The 13,075-nt window shown below is 38.0% G+C and overlaps 1 protein-coding gene across 2 annotated transcripts in view; it reads left to right on the top strand.

Annotated features, from left to right (window-relative positions):
* Nucleotides 1-6: 6 nt before the first annotated feature.
* Nucleotides 7-13,075, top strand: part of Ahcyl2 (adenosylhomocysteinase like 2) — a 187,016-nt gene continuing 173,947 nt past the window's right edge. For both annotated transcript variants that reach the window (XM_048786938.1, XM_048786937.1), the window contains exon 1: nucleotides 7-203. In XM_048786938.1, the coding sequence (XP_048642895.1) occupies nucleotides 96-203 (108 nt within the window). In that variant the 5' untranslated portion in view covers nucleotides 7-95. The remainder of the gene's footprint in view (nucleotides 204-13,075) is intronic.

Below are 13,075 nucleotides of genomic sequence, written 5' to 3'. Positions count from 1 at the left end.
CTCCAGCCGCGGAGCGGCCCCCGGCCCCTGGCCCGGGCTCGGGGCCCGCCGCCGCTCTCAGCCCTGCCGCCGGGAAGGTGCCTCAGGCGTCGGCCATGAAGCGGAGCGACCCACATCACCAGCATCAGCGGCACCGGGACGGCGGCGAGGCCCTGGTCAGCCCCGACGGCACAGTCACCGAGGCGCCGCGCACAGTCAAGAAGGTATTGGGGCCGGGCTGCCTAGCTCGGAGAGGGAGAGAGGGGGAGAGGGAGAGAGGGAGGGGAGCGAGGGGGAACCGCAGATTCTCTCGGCAAAGCTGCACCACCCTCCACGCTCTCACTTTTCTTATTGTGGGGGCAGTGAGACCCCTTCCCGCTTAAGCCTACCTTCTTGGAGCTGCCCCCACCTGCCCCCCGTGGCTGAGGAGCAGAGACTCCAGGTGGCACGGCTGTACTTCGCTAGGGGTAACATGGAGGTAGCGCTCTCCACTACTACTTGGAATAAGCACCGGGAAGAGAGGCACCTTATACTACGCCCCCCGCGCCCCAACACTCCCACTTGTTATTTTCCGGACTATCCGAGGAGGAGATCTTGGTAGTATAGAAAAACCTTGCCGTTTTCGGAAGCCCACCCACCAATAAAGGTGGAAAAATCTTTTCTCTTTGGAGGACGAGTAAGCAGTAGTTAGCTCTCATTGAAGTCCTCTGAGTTGTCTGGCTTCTGTACAGATGATGACTTTCTCTCTTTCTGTGGCCAACCGCTTCCCCAAAGCAGTACTCATGCTGTGCCTTTCCTTCTCAGCAACTGTAATACTCTTGCATTTTCTTTAATTGTAGAAGGGTAATGGAGAGATTCATCCCTCTTTTATCTTAAGAGGTTTGTAACCTTACTCAGGAGTTGGGTCAGTATTATTAGATTGTGTATGAAGAGAATGGTGGTTGTATCGGTTCCTTCATTGTGATGAGAAAGCGTTTGCAAGAAATGCTCTCTTTGGGGAAAGCGATCATTGTGGCTTTCTATCTCAGCTGTCAGCTTCTCTCATACATAGTTGTGGGGAGGCCTCAGAATACCAAAGAGTAAGCATGCCTAGATGTAAAATATTACCCGAACATTGGCTATCCATCATACCTTTCTCTCAATGCCAAATTAGCACAGGGGGGAAAAAAGGTAAATATTGGAAAATACAGAGATGTGGGTCATGTAAAAAGGGATTATGGTTCTATTTTCCTAGGCACAATACAAACACAGCAATTTTTTTTAATTGTTGTGAATTATTTTTAATTGTTTTATCAAAACAGCAATAAAGGGGTGTGAAATCTGCACTGGTTTTACAGTGAAGGACTGAGCTGAATTGGAACCTTGGATCAGCCAAACATTTTGTTGTAATTGCTTTTATGATTAAGGTATAGCAGGTAACCTTTTCAATCTGACTACCCAAATACAGTGTTAAATGACATTAGGTACAAGATTGAATGAGTTGTTTAGGACAATGCCCTTGTCACTTGTAAAATGAATCTTCTAGGAGGAATTATAGTGAAGGAGGAAGCATAGGCAGCAGTGCTGAAAGTATCTACTTGAGAGTTGGGAGTTCTGAAGCATATTTTAAACTAGTTTGGATGCTTTATAAACTTTGGCCAAATCTTTTTCTTGTGATTAAGATTCTTTCTGTCTAAAATCTGTAATTAGATTTTTTTTAAGGGTAGAAGTGCTTAACAAATTGCTTTCAGAGCATGGAATTTAGTCAGGCAGACTTGGGTTTGAGTTCTAGTACTCCTACTGCTAGCTTTTGGATAATTTCCAAATTCTACAAATTAACTTCTTCTATAAAATAAAGATACTAATTATGATTGAGAATTAGAAATATTTGCAAAGATCTTAGCCTTGAATTTATCACATCTAGTATGGTCTTAAAAATTATAGCTATCATTATTATGAAGAATTGATTTTTATGCTCCCATGACCTCCTCTGAACGGTACACAACAGTTCAATAGATTCTATATAAAGAAGTTAAAAAATAACAAGGCAGCATACCTACCAGAGTCTGTTTTTTTTTGTTTTTTTTTTTAATTCTAGATGTGCTTCTTGGCTGTTTTCATTTTCACTAAACCACCTCCTTCTTGTTGTTTTTCAGTATCAAAGTGTATGTCCCATGATTCTAGATTTACTCAGCAGCCCGAGGCTATGGAAGACAGGGCTGAGCTTGCCTTAGACAATGTCAATTGCACAAAAAAAACTTTTCTGCTGAAAGTTAAGCAGGTGGAGTTCTGGACAAAGATGCAGATGTTGAACAAAAGTAAGGGCACTGCAGAGTTGCTTTTTAGAGACAGAATCTTGACTTTTTTGATATCACATTGGCTAAATGAAAAGAAATGTACAAGTCTGCCCTTCTTTCCCCCAGTAGAAAGTCACCTCATCAAGGAACTGCAGTGTGACATTTGGATTTATTGAGCCTTTCTTGATTGCCTATTTAAATCATCATTCTGACCTTGACTCCTTTCTGCTTTTATGAAATTTCATGTTTGAAGGGACTGGGAACATTAGTTTTGAAAAAGTTGCCTTTGACTATGTAACTTGTGATTGTTGCTTTTATTTTGTAACTCATGTACAAACTTGTTTATGTTAAATCACATTTCCATTGATGATTTCCCTTACTCCATTTATGTATTTGTCATTAGTTTCTTAGCTCTTTTACTCTGCCTACCCACACAAGGGAAATACAGTTGTTTTGTTTTGTTTTGTTTGGTGGTGCTGGGGCTAGATCCCAGGGCCTTCTGTATACTAGGCAAGCACTCTACCACTGAGCCACATCTTCAGTCTCAGAAATAAACTTTTTATAAGAGCAGAATTCCCAAGTGTAGTAGTCAGTAAGAATGAACATACAGTGTGCACATTTTATCTTTGACACCTGCCTCCATCCTGTAACCTGGTGCTCTGAGGACCAGATCTTGTCATTGTGGTTATTATATATTTGTATATAATGATTTTTAAAAATATCTTTTTAGATGTTGATGTAACTATTCATTTATTTATATGTGGTACTGAGAATCAAAACCAGTGCCTCACATATGCTAGGCAAGTGCTCTACCACTGAGCCACAACTCCAGCCCTATATATATATATATTTTTAATAAGCTCACATTAAATGAACTAAGCAAACCAAAAATCTCTGTAAGAAGTACTTTGCGAAATGGGAAGAAAATTTCTACAGTAAATGAGGTGACCGTTGAGAGGATCTCTTCCCTGTGTTCTTGGAAATGGGTGATAGGAAAGTTGGAGCACAGAAGCAAAAACAAGGCAGAAGTTGATTTATTTCAGAAAAGTTAAAAGACTTTCTGATAATAAGACTCCAAGCTCAGGAACCTCAACTGACTTGTGCTTACATCACTATGGGTAATGACCATGTTCAAACAGATTCCGTATTTCTCTTGGCAAACTTAAACCTTGCACTAGTTTTGTTGTCAGGATTTAGTGCTTTCTTGCCCTGAATTGTTTAAACTCTTGATTTGGTTAATTATAGATTACAGAAATGGAATGTTTGGGCTATAGGCATGGGAATGTAGGAACAGCGTGACTCCTTTGCCAGTTAGAAAAGTACAGCCTGGCAAAATGTTCAGTGAGTTAGTTGGCAGTTGGACCCTAATAATAGTTACCATTATTGGCCTTTTATGTGCCAGGAATTGTCAGTGTTTCTGTAATCCTGACAAGGATATTATGAGATATGGTTGTCATTATCTCTGTTTTACAGATGAGGAAATATGGTCCAGAGAGAGTAGGTGCCTTGTACAGGTTATACATTTAGGAAGTGGCAGAGGTGGGACTTACATTTACATCTGTCTTTTTCCCTATCCCATGTCTTTTTCATTATGTCACATGGATTGTTTCTGACCTCTTAGGTCTTAGGTGCTGGTTCTGGCCTTCTCCCTGAACTTTTTTATTTTTTCAACAGTTCTGGGGATTGAGCCTGGATGCTTTATGAGTAAGCTACATCCTCAGCCCTTCTTATTTTGAGACAGGATCTTGCTAAATTGCTGAGGCTGCCTCAGCCTCCTGAGTTGCAGGGATTACAGGCATGTGCCACCATGCTTAGCCTTCCTGAAATCTTTAGAATAGTCAGTAAACTCTAAGGTGTGTCTGTCTGGCTAAGGCTTAGGTCATCCCAGGACCGAAGAAAGGAGAGTGTGAGTCAGGACTTTAGGAAAAGGACAAGAGAAAATTGTACAAATGTACAGCTCAAAAAATTGTTAAATTAGAAGGAGGGAGGAAGAACATCACATACAGAGAAGCATTTCAAGATCAATGATGCAGTCTCACATTTGTGGTTAACTGTTAACTGAGAAACTTTCCTTAATTTTAAAGTTATAAACCTGGCATACCCGAGCAATATGTTCTTCGTTTCTGTTCAGTTAATGATTTTCCTCTGCTGTTTGTTTTACCCTCTCTCTGAATCAAACTTATTAAACCTTTGAATATTAGAAAATGACAGTTTATGGATTCCTGTTATATGTCAGACCTGGTACTTAGAGCCTTATTATATACTATTTTATTTTATTTTTTGGAGTACTGAGGATTGAACCCAGGCATGCTTAACCACTGAGAAACATCCTTAGCCCTTTTTATTTTTCATTTTGAGGCAGGGTCTCACTCAATTGCTTAGTGCCTTGCTAAATTGCTGAGGCCGGCCTTGAACTTGCAATCTTCATGCCTTAGCCACTGGGATTACAGATGTGCACGATTGTGCCCTGCTCCTATTTTATTTAATACTTTTAAGAAACTCTTAAGGTAGTGTATGATTTATTGAGGAAACTGAGGTTGGAGAGGTTAGAAATTTGGCTGAAGGTTGCCCAGTAATAAGTTGGAGCTAACAATCCTAATCTGACTCCAAAGCCCTAATTCTGGAGCTTTTCAATTCAAATTATTCCTCTGCTCAAAATTTAGGATTTGACTTTTTAATTTTTATTCCCTCCCTCTCGGGTATTGGGGATTGTACCCCAGGGATGCTACACTCAACAGCCCTTTTTATTTTTTGAGTCAGAGTCTCCCTAAGTTGTCAAGTTAGATCTTGAACTTCTGATCCTCTTGCCTCAGCCTCCCAAATGGCTGGGATTACAGGCATGTGCTTTAGTGCCCAGCTAAATCTTAATCTGAATTTTTTTTGTGGATTTTTTTTGTTATATAATAAATAGTTTCTTACTTATTGACTAGTATTATTTGTGAATACTCTTCTCCTTGAGCTTGGGAAAGATTAAACATTATTTTAAGAGCTATTTTAGAAGTTTGCAGTTGTGTTTGATTTTTTGAGAGAAAATACTTATCCATAGTATTCAGTTAAGAAATGAATAGTAGTTCATGAAAAAGGGAGAGTAAGTTATTGTATCATTTCCTTGAAGATTATCCCATTTCTCATAGTGAGAGAGGAAAGAGATTTGTTGTAATCTTTATTTCAGACCCTTTATCAAGTTGAGTTTATGAAGAATATGCTGTCTCTTTCATGGTAGTTCTTGTTTAATATTCAGAGCCTAACATCTGAGGTGGGTGGGAGGAGAACTATCTTGACAATTGGTCTGACCCACAGCTCTGCCATTTTGTTTCAGTAGAAGGCACAATTAGAGGAGCTAAAATCTGGTCACCCAATGACAGGTTTAGTAAGCTTGAAATTTGTGGGAGCTTTTTATAGTCTTTATGATTTATGGCCAGAGATTTGGAAAGAAAAAGGAAAAAGTTTATTCTCTAACAGTTCTTAATCTAAAACTATTTTCGATTAAAGTAAATAACTTAAGATGTGTTTAATTTTCATTCTCCCTCCTTGCCAACTATATTCTGCAACAGTTCAATAAACTGTTTTCTGTCTTGGACACTTGCATACATCGGTGGTGTTTTCCTATTTTGTTTTCAAGGGTCCATCAGTAGAAATGTGTCAGTTTGGGGCACCTGCTAGCTCTTAGATTAGTACCTATATTAAATGGGCACTAGAGCTGCTGGTTGAGTTGCTGACTATAAGGCTTAAAGCTTTCGTGCTTCTCCCCCTTCCGCCCCCCCCCCTTCCTTCCTTCCTTCCTTCCTTTCTTTGTCTCTGTCTCTCTCTGTTTCTCTCTTTTTCTCTGGTACTGGGGATTAAATCAAGGGGTATTTTACCACTGAGCTATATTCCAAGTCCTTTTTATTTTTTATTTTGAAACAGGGTCTTGCTCTGTTGCTAATTGGGCCTCAAATTTGTGATTGACCTACCTCAGCCTCCCAAGTCTCTGGGAGTTGCTGGGATTATAGGTGGTGCACTGCTGTCAGCTCCTAAAAGCCTTTCTGAATATTACATACTCAACACTAAAACTAACTTCATCTTCTCTATTGTCTTATCTCCTGCAGTGTTCCAATATTACCCTTTTTTAAAACATTTTTTTTAGTTGTAGATGGGTACAATACCTTTATTTATTTTTATGTGGTGCTGAGGATTGAACTCAATGCCTCACATGTGTGAAGCAAGCACTCTACCACTGAGCCACAACCCCAGCCCCCAACATTACCCTTTTGATCATTTAAAAAGATTTGATAGTGTTGACTACCTGTTTTTGGAAACTCTTCCTCTTGGCTTTGGTGACACTTATAATGACTACCTTTTACTGAATACTTAACTTTGTGCTAGACATCTATCTCATCTGTTAAGCCTCATAACAGTTTTATCAGATGAATTGTATTATCTTTTATAGTTGATAAAATACTGGCTTAAAGAGAGAAATTAACTTGCCTAAGGCTTTGCCAATTTGTGATGCCTTTGGGATCAGTGAGATGCAGTATTGCCCATGGCAGCAGTAGGAGGCTTTGTCACATAGCCAAACCCCTGCTGCTCTGACCAAACTCCCATGTGAAGTCTGTTTCAGTTGTGTTTAATTGCTGCTAAAACCTCTCTCTTCAAATCTCTTCAAGAGATCTCAGGATCTCTACCCTCTTCCATGATGAGGCTTTAACCATCATGCCTCACATCCTTGTTTATTTTTTTAGTCACTACGTGACATTGTGTCATCCATTATCTTCCTTATACTCAGTCCCTTTACCACTCTCTTCATCTTTTCAGCTGCTTCAACCCTTCCACAACATTCTTCACAATATCCCCTTCCATTTTCAACAAATCCCCATGTAGTATCAGTCCCTGGCAGCAAGATCAAGACACGGGGTGACAATGACAATGTTGTTAAGGTTGGCACCTGATATCTAGAACTATAATGGTGCAAACCAGGCCACATCTTTTGCTTGGCACTACTAATCATGACATCTTTACTAGCCCAATTCTGTAATGTGGGGCGGTGTTTTTAGCTGTATCCCTGAAGAGGGTTCTTCACCCTGAAAGCTACCTCATATCCTTTGTGTAAATTCTTTTTCTGTTTACTTGTTGGAAGTGACTTCTGCTGGTTGCAGAACTCTTAGTGATGCACTAGTTGAACCTAACCATCTGTCTTCTTAGTTGCTTGTACCCGTGGAGCTGAGAGTTGGTAGACAAAATCAGAAAACCAGGCAGATCAATGTCCCTATCCATAATTATCAGCCTCCTGTGTAATCAGCATTTGCCTAGCAGTGTTGTACATCTCTCTAGTAAGTTCACTTTCCTACTCATTGCAAATGACTATTTCATACTGTTTTATATTTTTATTTATATATAACAGCAGAGTGCATTATAATTTTTATTACATACATAGAGCTCAATTTTTCATATCTCTGGTTGTATACATAGTATACTCACACCAATTCGTGTCCTCATACATGTACTTTGGATAATAATGATCATCGCATTCAACCATCATTAATTACCTCATGCCCCCTCCCTTTCCCTCCCACCCCTCTGCTGTATCTAGAGTTCATCTATTCCTCCCAAGCTCCCCCTCCCTATACCACTATGAATCAGTCTCCTTATATCAAAGAAAACATTCGGCATTTGTTTTTTTGGGGGGATTGGCTAACTTCACTTAGCATTATCTTCTCTAACTCCATCCATTTACCTGCAAATGCCATGATTTTATTCTCTTTTATTGCTGAGTAATATTCCATTAATCTCTCACATTTTTTTTAAACCAGTGATAGGCCTTATGCTTCATTATAAAAACAGAAACCACCAAATGACAACTTTATCTTTCTGTCTCCCAAATCTATAAACTTGTGTATTTTGAACTCATCTTTTCCTCCTTCCTTCCTGTTTTGATAGAGGAAGTATCTAGACAAGCCCTTCACAGATGCTCTAATCATGTTCTTTCCTCTCTCTCTCTCTCTTTTTTTTTTTTTTTTGGAGGTACTGGGGATTTAACCCAGAAATGTTCTAGCACTGAGCTACATCCCAACCCTGTTTATTTTTTGAGACACGTATTGCTATACATACTATATGTACTGCCCAGGCTGACCTCAAACCTTCAATCCTCCTTCCTCAGCTTCCCAAATAACTGGGATTACAGGCATGGTCCACCACACCCAGTTCTTCTGTCTTCTTAAAGAATTCTTACATTAGTTGTCTTCTTTTTATTTTTAAAATTGTTTTTAGTTGTACATGGACACAATACCTTTATTTTATTTGTTTATTCTTATGTGGTGCCGGGGATTGAACCCAATGCTCACACATGCTAATGAGCCACAACCCTGTCCCCATTAGTTGTCTTTCTCCTGCATTCTTGCCTTTAGAATTCAGACTTGCTGTACTATCTCCCACTTTTTTTTTTTTTTTAAGATTTTTTTAGTTGTTGATTGACCTTGATTTATCTATATGCAGTGCTGAGAATTGAACCCAATGGCTCACACATGCTAGGCAAGCACTCTGCCACTGAGCCACAACCCCCATTTTGATAACCCTATCCCACTTGCCTTTTTCTTTTCTGTTACTGTCCTGTCTTTGTAGTCTTTTACAGCCAGAAAAGGAGTTTTCTATGTATGTACACGTTTTTTTTCCCTCTTTCATGAATTCTTTAACCCACTCCTACTCTGATATTCTGACCAAAATAAAATCCTCTTGCTAACATTGCTCTAATTTCCATAATATTGGGAAGCATGGTCTGTTTTTTTCCAATCCTCATCTTTTTTTATGTGTTTGCCAGTTACCCAGGAGTGCTGTGCTGCTTAGGGCCGTGCTAAGCCTGCTAAATTGCTAAGGCTGGCTTTGAACTCATGATCCTACTGCCTTAGCTGGGATTACAGGTGTGCGCCACAGTGCCCAGCTTCAGTCCTTCTTTTTTTTGGTGCTGGGGATTGAACCCGGGCCTTGTGCATGCAAGACAAGCATTCTACCGATTGAGCTATATCCCCAGCCCCTCAGTCCTCCTCTTATTAGATCTTTTACCAGCATTTGTGCCAGCTCCTTATGAAAGGTTCTGTCTTTTCCTTTGGCATCTGTGACATTGCTTTTCATTAGTTTTCATCTGATTTCTACTCCGTATTCTTTCTTTGTTGACTATTTCTCTTTGGTCTTGGGCCCTCTATTCTTTCTTTATTTTTTAGTTGTAGATGGACACATATCTTTTATTTATTTATTTATTTTAAATATATGTGTTTTAGTTGTAGGTGGACATAATACCTTTATTTATTTATACGTGGTGCTGAGGAATCAAACCCAGGGCCTCACACATGCTAGGCGAATGCTCTACCGCTGAGCCACAACCCCAACCCTATTTATTTGTATTTTTTATTGGTGCTAAGGATTGAACCCAGTGCCTCACACATTCGAGGCAATTTCTTAACCACTGCGCTACAACCCCAGCCCTTGGGCCCTCTACTTTTTTTCATTGTTTTCTCCCCAAGTCATCCATACCATTCCTGTGTCTTTAAGTAATCATCTAAGCAACTTCCAAAATTATTCCTTTAGCTAAGAGACCACTCTTCTGAATGCCAATCTTCTGTATGTATATCTGCAGTAGAACTACATTGAATTATTTATCTAATTTCAAAAATATGTTGTTCTTGTTTTCTTCATATCAGTTAAATGGCACTTCCATTATTTTTTTTTCTTTTTTGGGAGGGGAGTGCTGGAGATTGAATCCAAGGCCTTTACTCTATCATTGAGCCTCATCCCCAGCCTCTAAAAAAAAGTTTTTAATTATGCAAGTAATTTTTGACTATACTCTTATAAAATAACTTAAATAAAGCTGAAATCTTTCCTTGGTCTTCAGCCAATGTCTTATTCCCTTTCTCTGAGGTGATCTTTACTATCAGATTATCTTCCTTTTTTTTTTTCCCTACGAATTTACATTCAGATTTATATAGAGAGAAGTTTATGGTTTTATAATAACATGCATAAATAAGAAAATACTCTGTGTACATTGTTTGGCAGGTTCCTTTGTAATTTAACAGCCTGTCTTGGAGTTCTTTCTGTATCAGTATGTTTGGTTGTGGCATTCTTTTCAATTGTGGAATTGATTTCCAAAGAATTTACCATTGTTTATTTAAGCATTCTCTCTGATACATACCTAACCTTTTTTCTTTCTTTATAAACAGTGCTGTAGTACTTATCAGTATGCATTTTGTGTTCTTGTAGAGTGTTTTGTTTTTTTTTAAGGTAGATATCTAGAAGTAGAATTTGGGGATTGAAAGATATTTATATTTTAAACTTATAATGCTATGTTGCCTTAAATGTAGTACCATTTTACATATCAGCTAACAATATATGAGACAAGATTTTCCCCACATCTTTACCAAAACATTATATTGTTTACATCTTTGGGGAAAATCTTTTACCGTTCTTTTGATTTGTATTCTCTGCTTATAGTGATGCTGAGAATATTTTCATGCACAGATTGGCAGTTCATTGTCTTTTTCTTGTAATTGCCTCTTCATAGCCATTAACAAATTATTTATGGAGTGACTCCTGTGGGCCAAGTTCTGAGGATACAGCAGTGAAAAAAACAGATAAAAAGGGTTGGTTGTGGCTCAGTGGTAGAACACTTGCCTAGTATATGTGAGGTACTGGGGTTCAATCCTTAGCATCACATAAAAACAAAGCTACTTAAAAAAAAAAAAAACAGATACAAACCTCTGCACTTCTGTGGAGGTTTTTCATGTTGGTTTGTAGAAAATCTTTAAATATTCTGGCTATTAATTCTTTGTGTATATAGTATAATATTTTCTCCTACTGTATTTTTTCTTGACTTATAACTTTATTAAGTTTTTTAAAAAATATTTTTATTTTTTAGTTGCAGTTGGACACAATACCTTTATTTTATTTATTTTTATGTAGTGCTAAGGATCGAACCCAGGGCCCTACACATGCTAGGTGAGTGTTCTACCACTGAGCCACAACCCCAGTCCCTTAAGTTTTTAATGTAGTTAGATTTACCATTTTTTTTCCTTTTTGGCTTTAACATTTTGTGTCTTGGCCTTTTCTACTTAAAGTTTATAAAGAACTTCTTCTCTATTTTCTTCAACTGTTTTTATGGTTGTGTTTATCATATTTTGATCTTTATTACATCAGAAATTTATTTTATTTGTAATATAAAAGATAGGGACTATATTTTATATATATATATTTTTTTAATTTATTTTTTATTTTTTTAGTTTTTCGGCAGACACAACATCTTTGTTTATACATGGTGCTGAGGATCGAACCTGGGCCGCACGCATGCCAGGCGAGCGCGCCACCGCTTGAGCCACATCCCCAGCCCCTATATTATATTTATAATTTAAATAAAATGGCTTTATTGGTCCCCAAATAAAATCTGATATTTTACTTTTTTCTGATTTGTTCTGATTGTTTCTTTCCTTTACATTGTCCTTCTAAGCTTTTTTCCTCTTAATTTTTAGATGTTACAAGTAACTTTTGATTGAAGAGTGTCCATATTAACTCAAGAATGACACTGAAAATTATCATCTTAGTACAACTAATTTAGGGATTATAATGAGTTATTCACAGGAACACTTGTTATTTTAGCAAATTTTTCTTACTTATTGGTAGTTTATTTTGACAGAAGTTGGAACCTCAGTGGCATTTCGAAAACAAATCCTGTGTACCAGTGGTCCACAGAGGAACTTATCTTCTGCAGTTCTATTAAGTTAGAAAATTATAATACTATGTGGTTCTTTTTCAAAATAACACCTGATAGTTATGTGCATGTGTGTGTGTGTGTGTGTGTGTGTGTGTGTGTATATATATACACACACACACACACACACACACACACATATATATATATGTATATACATATATACACNTGTGTGTGTGTGTGTGTGTGTGTGTGTGTATATATATACACACACACACACACACACACACACACATATATATATGTATATACATATATACACATATATTTTTTAAATTTTTGTTTATTTATTTATTTTGGTACCGGGATTGAACTCAGGGGCACTTGACCACTGAGCCATATTCCCAGCACTGTTTTGTATTGTATTTAGAGACAGGGTCTCACTGAATCATTTAGTGCCTCACTTTTGCTGAGGCTGGCTTTGAACTCATGATCCTCCTGCCTCAGGCTCTCAAGCCACTGGTATTACAGGCATGTGCCACCATGCCCAGCATTTTTTTCTTTAAGGCATTGTCAGGAATTGAGTATGTGTGATTAGAGTGCACAAAGAAAAAGTCTTGTCCTGGTTAGATAGTGGTATGTGTATCTAGCTTTCAAAGTTGACTTTATTTGCTCCAGGGTAAAGAGGAACTTCTTTTCTTGGAAGGTAAATACTTCTCCTCAACAAAGCTTTATTGGATAAACTCAACCAAGTCCATCTTAGGTTACTCTGTACTTTGAGACACAGAAATGAGATAGGAATTTTTACTAATTGGTGTTCTTTATGTCTATGAGGGAGAAAAGAAGATGGGTCTCATGCTATGTCTTTTTTAGGGTCTATGCTAGGGTGTATTATAGAAATGGAGAAGTTGTAATTTTACTGCATAGACCAAGTATAAGTATTAGGCATACTTGTCTAATAATCTGCCCTAATAATACACTGTGAGTTTCTTTTGTGTAAAACCTAATTATTTGTATGTGCCAGATACTACTAAATGCTACAGTTATAAAATCAGCAGGATACCATTCTTGCCCTCGAGGAGAGGATAGGGAATGTAAATGTGTGGAAATAAATATAATCTAGTTTGATATGAGCAATATTGAAAGAAGAAAT

The sequence above is a fragment of the Marmota marmota genome, unplaced genomic scaffold, assembly GCF_001458135.2.
Source record: "Marmota marmota marmota unplaced genomic scaffold, marMar, whole genome shotgun sequence".
Classification (NCBI taxonomy): Eukaryota; Metazoa; Chordata; class Mammalia; order Rodentia; family Sciuridae; genus Marmota; species Marmota marmota.
This window is presented reverse-complemented; position numbering and strand designations above follow the sequence as displayed.